This window comes from Dendrobates tinctorius, unplaced genomic scaffold (assembly GCF_039654945.1).
Source record: "Dendrobates tinctorius isolate UK_male_01 unplaced genomic scaffold, ASM3965494v1 ptg000086l, whole genome shotgun sequence".
NCBI lineage: Eukaryota > Metazoa > Chordata > Amphibia > Anura > Dendrobatidae > Dendrobates > Dendrobates tinctorius.
The window spans coordinates 55,238,114-55,250,135 of NW_027361754.1; the positions used below are offsets into that span (position 1 = coordinate 55,238,114).

Consider the following 12,022-nt stretch of genomic DNA (forward strand, 5'->3'; position numbering starts at 1 on the left):
GCCAACAAAACTAGAGAAAAATATTGTTTATAATTATAGAATTGGGACCCTGAGTTCGGCGGCTTACGCACACGGATGTGCTTCCCATCCAGGGCTCCAATACAATTGGGGAATTGGCAGTGCGCCTCAAATCCCCTGGCAATCCTCAACCAGTCTCTCAACTTAGGCTCAGGCATGACCACTTGATGAAGTCTGGTCCAGATTTGTGACATGTAGCCCGGTCTAGGACAGATATTGTTGATCGCCCAATCAAAAACTCCAGATGGAGTGCGGCATAAGAAAGCCCAGTTGTGAGGAACCTACAATTAAACAAATGGAGAAAATATATACATTACTACATGGTAAAGGATGCACACATTACATATAGATCACCAGAATAGTGGGTAACTAAGAAGCTAGGCTTACACTACATATACCCACATAACACGGCTATGTAATGTGTAATAAAACATCATAGTATTCTTACTTAGACAATAGATTTGTGAAATATTAAGAATGTCACTCAGCAAAAAAGGGGTCACTGAGTAAGATAATTCTTTAGAAAACGAATCATCTACATACATTCTGTAGCTGAGGAATACATACCGTAACATAAGGAGAAGGCGCTCCGAAGCAGAGATACATTTGCGCCTCCTGGTGCCCTGGAAGGTGATCCCTGGACGCACTGTCTCCAACAAAACATCAAAGGTAGAAATGGTCATCCGACAATAGAGGAAAAACTTGTCGGGATGTGTCCTCAGAGCTGCATAAAGCCTGTGAAAATGGCCTTTATTGAGGCGTTGTCTCAAATGTGGATGCCAGACATTGGCGTGCGAGACTCGTCCGAGTTTCTCGCAAGTCTGACCCCGGCCTATGACGCAGTGTGTGATCCATTTCTCACAAGGTAGAATTTCCTAAGGTTCAAGTTAGGCCGAACTCATACGTCCATCCATATATCACAGTTTGAGTATGGACTGCGACGCACGGACCGACCCCACGTCTTCTGACCTGATCTCCGCAGTTTCATATACACCAATAAAGCTGTCGAATTTGCGTACAGAGACCTGCAACCAGGCTGTGCTTCATGGTCTGTTCTCGGGGTGTGATAGATGGACAGATGTTTGAATTTGGCCTTAAAGGGTTGTCCGGGATTAGGAAAAATGGTATTTTTTCCCCTCAACACCACTCTGGCTGGTATTGCAATTCCTCTTTATTCACGTAAATGAGGATAAAAGGCAAGGAGTGGCGTTCCCAGGGCTGGAGCGTTCTGGATGTCCTAACGAGTGCGAATTTGAACTGCATCAGTGACAACAATGATGCTGATACAGTCGAACAGTGTGGTACAGCAGGGAGCCATACGCACGGTCCTTCCTGTAGGCCCCCTTTCATATGGTCCATCCTGTAGGCCCCCATATGTATGGTCCGTCCTGTAGGCCCCCCATACGTACGGTCCGTCCTGTAGGCCCCCCCCATTAGAATGGTCCGTCCTGTATATCCCCATACGTATGGTCCCCATACGTATGGTCCGTCCTGTAGGCTCCCATACATACGGTCCGTCCTGTAGGCCCTGGTATGTACGGTCCGTCCTGTAGGCCCCCATACGTACGGTCCGTCCTGTAGGCCCCGGTATGTACGGTCCGTCCTGTAGGCCCCCATTCGTACGGTCCATCCTGTAGGCCCCCATATGTATGGTCCGTTCTGTAGGCTCCCATACGTACGGTCTGTCCTGTAGGCCCATTGGTGCGATCTAACTATTAAGCCAACATTCATGGAGAGAGTAGATCTACTGACCCAAACCCTAAAGCCCCATAGATCTATACCAGGCTGTAGAGTTTGGGTCAGGAGACCCACGGCCGGCCTATACATCGTTGTATGAACGGTGAAACGTGGATGTGTGAAACCAGCCACAGGCTCAGTGCACATTGCGTCTGTGCCTACTGTCTATACATTAACAAGGTACATTTGCCGCCCAGGCCAGCATCTATCCATCATTGCTCATACTCATTTTCAGAGGACACAGTGCAGGAACTGTCCCCACTAGTCAGGTCATCTAAGGGGACCCATTGTCTCAACAGTGACATAACCAGGACAGAATGGATTTATTAGGCTACATGCACGAGGATTCAGTCATTCATGAATTGCACATTTATTATGGGTTTTATACACTGTCTGTGCTGTTTGACAAGAGGGTGTGGCTTTGTGAGAAAGGGGCGTGGTCTAATAAGCAGTACCATGCATAAAAAAATAATAAAAATAACTAGAACTGTGCTGCGCATGTCTGGCACAAAGTAAGAACTAATAGGCGATCTTAAAATATGCCAGATATCTCAAGCAGCGTGAACCTCAGTGATATATATGGTGCATTTTAAGACTATTCAGACCAGGAATTAGACAGTACTGATACACATCCTCCAATATATACAAGTGATTGGGCAGAACTAATATTTATTTGGTCCTGCCAATAAAGCTTCTCGGAATTTGAATAGTATATACATCACAGAGAGAGTAGAGCAGTTGCCTTAGCAACCAATGGCATCCAAACAACCAATCAGAACTCTGTTGGCATTTTCCACTCCACCTTAGAAAAATGTAAGCTGAGATGTGATTGGATACTGATAAATGTCCCCTAGTTGTAAATATTGAGCAAAGAGAAAGTAGAACCGTTGTGCCCCCATCAACCAATGGCAAAAAGCAACCAATCAGATCTCTGTTTACATTTTGTGCCTTAGAAGACTGTAAACTGCGATGTTACTGGTGGAGCCGCGCACTTGTCTGCGCTCGGGTTCCCATAGTTCTGCACTCTGCACTGCTCGCTCGCTGTAGTAGTGGAGACCGGGAGGAGCCGGCGGAGCGGCGGGGCAGGGCTGGAGGATGGGCGCGTGTGCGGCTATAAACCTCGGTGATGTCAGCGGCTCCTCCAGACTCTGGATTAGCGCTCGTCGTTGTGTGTGAGCGGTTGGAGCTGTGCTGTAATCCTCCATCTAATAAGTGTTGCTGGGGTGGACGCCATGGCTGTGTGTGGAGGTTACACGTCGGGGAGGATGCTGCTGCTGCTCGGCTGCCTGCACATCACGGTAACGTCTCTTCTCGGGGCTTCTTTGTTCTCTGGACATGGGGGGCCCAGCACGGTGTGAGCCTCCTCCTCGGGCCGCGGCCCTCTATAGCGAGGGACTGATTGGCAGGCCCTGTCTGCAAGAGGTTCTGCAGCAGCTTGCCTCTGGCGTCTCAATAATTTATATTCCTTCATTTTCCTTCTTCAGCCTCTTCCAGGCTGGATCCCATCCCTTGTGGCCTCCTCCCTCCTTGCTGCATGGCAGATTATTCCCCCTTCTCAGATGAATGTTCTGGCTTTCCTGTTTGGACACGTCTAGATTAGTTTTGTATTCTAGAGCTGTATTTTACTAAATTATCCTTTTTTTTTTTTTTTGTATGGTCATAACTGAGTTTCTGTTGGGTTCTAGATTAAGGATTATTCCCAAAATATTGAATTATTGCCTATTTTGTGGGATAGGCGATAACTTGCTGTTCACTGGTGGTCAGACTGCTGGGATCACAGCTCTGAAACCTTTGGCTTGGACCTCCATTCACGGTCTATGGGGCTGATGAATAAAGCTGAGTGCGGTTTGGTTTCTGGGTTCCAGAGACTCAACTCTTAGGATAACTGGGCCTTGGTGGGGGGGTAAACCCTTTCATTATGAATTAGAATAGATTGTTCTAGATTACATATGCATTTGTGTGATGTGGTCTAGATAAAGTTACTCACAAAATTTTATAAGTCATCCATAGGATGGGAGATAATTTGCTGATTGCTTGCTATGCGAAAACTGACTTTTTTTTTTTTTTTTTTTTTTTTTTTTTATAATACTTTCATTCATGTGTCAGGTTTCATCAATTTTAGTTGTATGCACCCAAAAAAAAGTGTATGCTTTTCAGTCACTGAAAAAAGGTGAACGAACATGGATTGGATGGCATCCAAATGCTATATTTTTTTATCTTTTACACTGACCCATAAACTTGCATTGGTGAGTTTGATTCGTAACTCGGATCAATGTCAGCTGTGTCTCCATGTTTTTGGTGCCAACCACTTGGTCCATAAAGAAAGATGGACATGTGAAAAGCTCCATATCCTGGGTATCGGGTCTGTCTGTGGAACGCACAGAACTTGTACGTGAGAAAGATGTGTTAGTGAACCCTAAACTGGATATAGATCGCATTAAGTCCAAATTAGTGATTACTTCTAGATGGTCCTTTTTTTTTTTTTTTTTTATTATTCTGGATTATTGAGATCTAAATCTCATTCACCTGGATTATAGGTGATTTTTATGTGTATTTGTTTAATGGGATTTTGCATGCATATGTATGATTAACCTCCAGAGATCTGGTGTCTGCTGCAGTCTGGACTAGTCACTCTGTAGGTGCCTGTGTGAATTATGATTTCCAGGCAGCGCTGCATTATGTCATGGGTCGGCTATGTCTCTAGGTTGAGTGTTTATTTTTGCCGGATTGTGAGAACATCGAGGCGCTACGTGACATTCACCTTCTGTAATAAATTTTTTTTTCTTTTTTTTTCTTTTGCAGATTACTCTGTGTTTGGCAGATGATGATGGTCTTGAGCACGACCACAGCCATGATTGTGTCGGGTGAGTGTTTGTATTTTTAATTTTTTGTTTTCTTGAATCATTAGATTTGTTTATTTACACTTAACGTTTGTATCTTTCTATTTCAGCGATTGTTCTCAAGGCACAAGCTGGGTCAACCTCTGGTATGTGTGGTGAGTATCTGCCTTCTTTATGATGTTTTATTTCTCTTCCTTTTTGATGATCTGTTTTATGGTTAATCTAGGACTAACCCTTCTGTATTCTGCCTATAAAAGTGACTACTGTACATATCGGTTATGTAACACGTTGGCATCCTGATGTGTATTGAACTAAAGCGTGAATGCGGCATGCAGACTTCTTACGGGACTTGCTTTGATGTTTACCCCTTATTTCAGTATGAAATGGCTGATAACAAGGAGCAGTATCTTGAGTTAAACTCTGTGTGGCTGCACCAGTGATATGTCTGCCTCTGTGTAAAATGCCAAATAGTTCCCCAAGGCTCTGCCGCACCATGGAGAGGCACGAGTTGTATCCCTGGATCTGCAGTGTCTAATCTGATGTTGCTGGATCAGAAAATGCTAGGGGTTGTGTTGTGTGTGTGTGGTTTTTTTTTTTTTTTTTTTTTTTTTACCATTTCTAGGAAAGGGAGTGTGGATAAAATCTTCCAGATTAATGCCAAGTAACCCCCTATTTGGCACAAATTATATGCCAGTGAAGAGGAAGTGTGTCTGGCAAAATTCGCTAAACTTATCCATTTGTTGCAAATTTTGCCCAAATTAGCAGCTGTTTAGTGTGTAAATTTAATGACTGTCCAAGTAAATCATCAAATCTTTCCTGTATTTTTGTTACTTTTTGGATTTTTTTTTTTATCACTCTGTCCACTTTTTTTTTTTTTTTTTTTTTTTTTTTTTTTTTTTTTTTTTAAAGGTTCATCTTGTAACTTAAAAAATAGGGTTCAGCAGGCTTCACACTGGGCAGAGGCAGGATTTAACACCTCTTTACACAGCTAATAACATAGGATCTACCAATTCCAGTAGGTGTTGCAGCCCCCCTACTCCTCCTTACTTCAGTGATGTTTTCACATGCTGATTAGATGCTTCTGCACAAAAGAATGAGTTGGTCTGTTCATTGCTGCTAGTGTATGTGTGCATTTCCTGACATAGAAAGTTGGAGTCTTAAAGAAAAGTGTGAAAATGGCAACATTTTATTTATTTTATCACTGCATATTTTTAAAATAAAACATTTCCGCTCTCATAATGAGTGAGGAGACTCCTACTTCCTGTTAGGCACATAGACATTATCAGTGATAGACTGTGCCCCAAACACCGATACGGTTTGAGTCAAACTGCCATCAGGGTAAAGGTGACTTTGCAGGAAGAGGTGAACTGTGACATCTCCTATTATGAATGGATTCTGTGTGATCAGCTGTGTAGAGGTGTTGTCTGTCATTGCAATCCAGTATGCAATGACAATAACTTTGTAACTTATTCCCCTCCTTCAATACAAAATGACCACGTATGCGTTGAACCTACCTGACAATATCACTTTTTTTTCGGGGGGCATCCATAAGGAATAATCAGGGAGCCTATTCTTGGGTTTGCACAGCAGCCCCCCAGATTGTGCAGTAGAGGAGGATCATTTGCAGGGGGATCTCGGGCATTATGTGGCTTTATATTGAGGCTTTGCTATATGTTTGCAGCTGTTGCTGGTAATTGGCCCAGGGAAAACAAAGATGACTGTGAAGGGCTATTTCAAGTACGGTAACTAAGACTAAAGCTATGATGGGGGGGTGATTGTGTTCTGTAGTGACCCTAATGAGGAAGTTATCCATCTGGATGCTGAACTCTGACCAGGCTGACTGCGGTTGTCAGGGGTCTTTGTTCTGGTCCCCGCAAATATCGACCATAGGAAATCCCTGCTGCTTAATTCATGAAACATTTCAGTGGCATGTGGAGGAACTGGTGGAAATCGTGCTCTGTATTAACTTGTTGTCTAGAACTAAATATAGAAGCAATATCTACCATTTTTCTTAATTTTTTTTTTTAATTTTTTGTTTCCCTTTAGTGACTCAAAAATTAAGCAGATTGCAAATAGCCAGGACTTTGATCTATAGATCGGTGGTGGCACTGCGCATTAGACACCCTCCTATCAGCTGACTGACTGCAGGCGCCATGTCCTCTTCCTCGCTTTCGAGGCACAGCGCTGTACATTTTGTAGTGGCCGTTCCTGGTACTGCAGCTCGGATCCGTTTACTTGAGTTGGATGAAGCTGCACAGAGATGTAATATAAGGGCCTGGCTGCTACAAAATGTAAACAACGAAGGGGACATGCCACTTACTGGAGTGCTGTGACTACATCAGATGCCAAGAGTCAGACCACCTTCGATCTGATACTGATGGCCTATCCTAGAAATAATCCCACTGTTGTGGGGTTTTTCCCTCTCCTGTATGCGAAGCACAACAGTCCTTTATTAGGAGGTTTGCTAACAATTGGAATCTGAAATCACTGCAGATTAGTAAGTGCACCCCCCTCCTCCCTTTAGTTATATCTCCACTATCTACTACCCTTAATCCTAAAAAAAAAAAAAAAAGGGAACAATAATGGTTATTTTAGCAACTAAATAGATCCTGGAACTTTTTTGGTGTTTTTTTTATGTCCTGTAATTGGGAATTTGCTTTTTTTTTTTTTTTTTTGTTCCCCCTTGGTGCCAAGTATGAATTAGGCCTGGTCCACTGACTCTTCATTATGCTTTTGTTTCTGGTGCCTTTTGCAAAGCCTTTAATTATCAGCACTGGCGGAGGGAAGCATTTTTCTGTCTGTTTATGTATACTTGAGTCTCTTTTCCCTCTCTTCCCCAGGCTGATCCTGGTCACCATATTTCTGCTCTTGCTTTGTGGGACCACTGCCAGCTGCATCAAGTTCTGCTGTAAGAAGAAGAAACCGCTTGTGCAGACCCTGCCAAATCATCCCTACGAAGTGACTGTGATCGCCATAGATAACGACAGCACCATCCACAGCACCGTGACTTGTAAGTAAAATTGGATCGTTGGGTATATTCTGCAAAAAGTCGCCGACGTCCCTGCCGGTTTTGGGCTATGTGCACATGGTGCGGATTCTGCAGCATTTCTGGCCCTGCGGGTCTGCAGCAGTTTCTGCTGCTTTGTAAAGTACCATTGTTTTCAATGGTAAAACCAAAAACAAAGTGCACATGCTGCAGATTTTTCCGCGCGGATTTGCTGCGTGTTACAATCCGCAGCATGTCAATTCTTTGTGCGGATTCCGCTGCGGTTTCACACCTTCACCATTGTGAGGTGTGAAACCACAGGCTAATCCGCAGGTATTTTGGCCTGCGGATTTCTCAAAATCCGCAGCCATTTACAGGCGTAGGCATGGTGAAAGAACTTTCGAAAAAATATGGTCCGCCTGGATGGCCGTGATATGATTGCGAAGACTCTCAAGTATACCCAGCATAAGGAGTATTGGGGGAGGGGGGATGGCTTTGATTGTATTACTACAAGATATGTGAATTGTTACATGTATATTGATATCCACTGTTTATTGTTTAAAATCTTTTGAAACCTAAATAAAAATAACTGGTTTAAAAAAAAAAAAAAAAAATCCGCAGCACTTCCAACTACGTGTGCACATAGCCTTATGCTATTATAGGCATATGTGGCGCCATAGATAATGACTGCACCATCCACAGCACGGTAACTTGTATGTATAATCGAAGCACAAGGTCATACGACCGCTGAGTACATAAGAGAATTTTCTGCATAAAGCTGCCGACGTCCCTGCTGGTTTTATGCTATTATATAGGCATTATATGTGGTGCCATAAGCAAATGCCTTACATGGACAGTCAATTGTGTATGATGTCACTTGTGCAATTAGTGATCCCCTTCACAAGCCTCCCAAACGCACCCCCTTCCTTTACCATTCAGAACCTTAATCCCACTTCCTAATTAAGTCTGATTGTGTAAACAGTAGTTGTAATGGGCCCCAGGGGTTGTTTTCACCTGCTGACCAACCACACTAAACCTGTTTGATATCCTGTTTACACAGGCTGAGCGCACTGCAACTTCACACTAAACGATCTGTAAAAGATCGTGAAGTACACCCAGACTGCCACTGTTCTCGGCAGCACGAGTCCTGTTTACACGGGTCCATGTGCTGCTGAGAATTGTCTTTTTTGTGCAAACGAAAATATAATTTCACCTGCCGAACAGGCACATTTATCAGGTGATCAGCAGCCTGTTTACAATGCACGATTATCAGGACCATAACATTCACAATCATGTAGTATAAATGGACCTTTAAAATTACTTGTATTGCCATCCTCTGTATTTGTTAATTACTAAGACTAGTCCAGCAGGACATTGGTTCACCTGGAAATATTTGGCCTCAGGTGGGATGGTCACGTCCATCTCACTCCCCAAATCATCTCTGTAGTGTGAATGAGGAGGACATCAACCATGCCTGGAGGGGGGGGGGGGGGGCAGCGGCATCTGATTACAGCAACTGAAGGTGAATTGATGCTCTACTGGACCAGTCTGAGGTCATTAAGAAATATCATGGACTGCTATAAAAGTGGCTTTTGGGCACATAGGAGCTACTGTCTGGGCTATCGGATACTTGGTTTTGATGCAGGATTAGGGCTCTGAATTGGAAACTTGGCAATTTAGGGGACTTGACAGGTTCCTTTAATATTTATTTATTTTTTTTAATAGTCTTTTTGACACTTAGCCAGGTTTGCCAACTGATTACAGACTGTCAGAGGTTCCCAGCAGCATAACACTAGTGGCAGATCTTTTTAGCACTGTCCAATGCAAGCCGCGTAGCCATACTGTCCTGCCCCATCGGACTTTGCTACTGAACGCTGAGCAGTACAATTGCTGAAGCAACTGGGTGTACCGTGGCCTGGATCCTAACTAGAGCTCGTCCCTTATGTGAAACCCCCTGGATTTGAGGCCCTTTGTGGAGTTTCTCTGTCCAGTTTCTGGGGAGAGGACTATGACTTTGCAGCAGATCTTGCATTTGTATAATTGAATTTTGCTCACTACATATTGGACACTACCACAACTTGGTCAAGTGGCATGTAACGCTGTTCTCATTTAACACTTTCTTTCCTATCTCTTTGCAGCATACAGCTCGGTGCAGTACCCTCACATGTTTGCTTTTGGCGACCCTGACAGAAGCACCCTGTCTCCCCCAGCTTATAGCCTATATGCTCAAGAGCTCCCACCAGCCTATGAAGAAGCCATCAAGATGGCTAAACCCAGCAATGAGGTTGGCACCTCTACAACTGGCCCAAAACTAGAGGATATCACTGAGCACGAGGGACCTGAAGAGGAGCCAGATCACCAACCGGAGCAGCAAGCTGTATCTAATGTCACTGACTCACCGCCTCAGTATGAAGAGACTGAAGTTACAAGTCCTATCCAGTGACGACTAACTTTAGATCAGGAACCCTCTCTTCCCACCGCTTGGCTTGGAATCTTGAAGGATCGTGTTCTGTTACAGTTGCCAGGGGATAAGATCTACTTCCCTGCCCCCAATCTGTTTGCAGCGCTGTGACCTACATATAAGGCGTGCACTTTCTAGATGAAGCCTTCAGGTCCTTCACGCTCTCCTATCATGTGAACAGGGTATTTATACTCCGTGACTGTCCTGTAAATACCTGGTGTCTCTTCTCTCTGCAAATAGAAGCTGTAACAGACTGTTCTGCAAAAACACGTCAGCCTCACAGCCTCTATTTAGCTTTTCTTTACAATTTCCCCTTATGTTCACAAGGGAATATAGGAAAGCTTACATGAGGTGCAAGCAAATTGTTTAAAAAAAAAAAAAAATACAATTTCAGGGGTCAGCCATCACTGTTCAGTGAAAGTTTCCAAATCCATATAGTATTGTTTGCTTTAAAAAAAGAAAAAAAAAATTACTTGTAAATAGAAGTTCTTGAGCTATACAGCCATACTGGATTTGTGAATGTAACTGTACAGATTTGCCTTTAAGGTGTCCAGATAAGGCCGGTTTCACATTTGCGTTACAGGCCGCAGCACCCCGCCCCCTGCCGCGCCTCCGGCGGTAGCTCTGCCTCCGGGCGCATGATGCTGCATGCGTCATGCATCCCCTATCTTTATCACTGAGGACACAGGCCGTGCGCAGTATGCGTTTGGCGGCGCCTGCGTCCTTTTGACGGTGCGCCGAGCGCAACCAAATTGCAACAGGTTGTGTTTGGCGCTGGTCGGCGCACCGTCAAAAGGACGCAGGCGCCGCCAAACGCATACTGTGCACGGCCTACTTCCTCAGTGATAAAGATAGGGGACGCATGACGTGTCATGTGCCCGGAGGCGGAGCTACCGCCGGAGGCGCGGCAGGGGGTGGGGTTTAGCGGCGGCCGTGCGCAGGCCAGCGCTGCGGCCTGTAATGCAAATGTGAAACCGGCCTAAGTTGGGCAGGAATGCAACGGTGGTCGTAATTTTAAAATGCCATCCAGGAATAGGCATCACATCCACAACTGCATTGCTTTAATTCATTTGTGCCTCTTCCCCCTGTATAAATGATGTTTGTAGTCCCAGTCGTGAAGCATTAACCCTACTTTTGCTGGATGCCCCCACATAAAAGGAGTGACTATGCACAGTACATGTAGCATGATTTACCTCTTCACCAGTTTGTGCCAACTCTCCTGAACATTCCACATCTCGGGATCGAGGTTCCTATCAATCGTTTGTCCTCCTTCTTGCAGAAGGATCCATTTTATCTAGCAAATTGCTGGCATGAGAACTCGTTGCTACGTAACGGAATTTACTTCTGTAAATATCCAGATCTTTCTGTTATGAAGTACTCAAAGTATGTAAATTTTTTTTATTCTTTTCTTTTCCTTTTTTGACATGTATAGCAATATAGATTTACAGTATGTCTTAACGTATTACTCAGAATATGTATGTAACAGTTAAACTATTTTTTTTAAACTAATGTTCATTGTAAAATGCCAATAAAACTCTTAACTGCTCATTAATGTGTATTTATACTTTGATTTATATTTAGTCTTATGATCAATGTGTGGAAAGGTTATCGGTCTGATATGTGACATTGTAAACTAAAGGCCCCACAGACTCTGCAGTTTCACTGAAGATGTGTCCTATAAATTGTTGTGCCTATGGTGAGAGAACACTGGTTCTCTGCCATCTAATTTTGTTCAATCCTCCAAAGTTGTATATCTAACCTAGTAACACCAATATTTTTATTTATTTTTTTTTATATTGGCAATAACTGCTACATTTCACTTGTGAGACAATGCAAATATTCAATTATGGCTATTTATTCTGTTGGCAACACATGTATAACTGACACGCTCAATCTCCTGGTCCAGGTTATGCTTGTGCTACTTGCCTGTTACATTACCTGCAGGTCCTGCATCCCATCTCCAATCCTAAAAGGGACATG

The 12,022-nt window shown here is 43.8% G+C and overlaps 1 protein-coding gene across 1 annotated transcript; it reads left to right on the top strand.

Annotated features, from left to right (window-relative positions):
- Positions 1-2,827: 2,827 nt before the first annotated feature.
- On the top strand, positions 2,828-11,590 carry TMEM52 (transmembrane protein 52). Its single transcript, XM_073585415.1, has 5 exons — positions 2,828-3,053; positions 4,558-4,619; positions 4,706-4,750; positions 7,436-7,605; positions 9,720-11,590. Exons 1-5 carry the CDS (start codon positions 2,988-2,990, stop codon positions 10,022-10,024), a joined length of 648 nt encoding a protein of 215 aa, XP_073441516.1. The 5' UTR covers positions 2,828-2,987; the 3' UTR covers positions 10,025-11,590.
- The last annotated feature ends 432 nt before the right edge of the window (positions 11,591-12,022 follow it).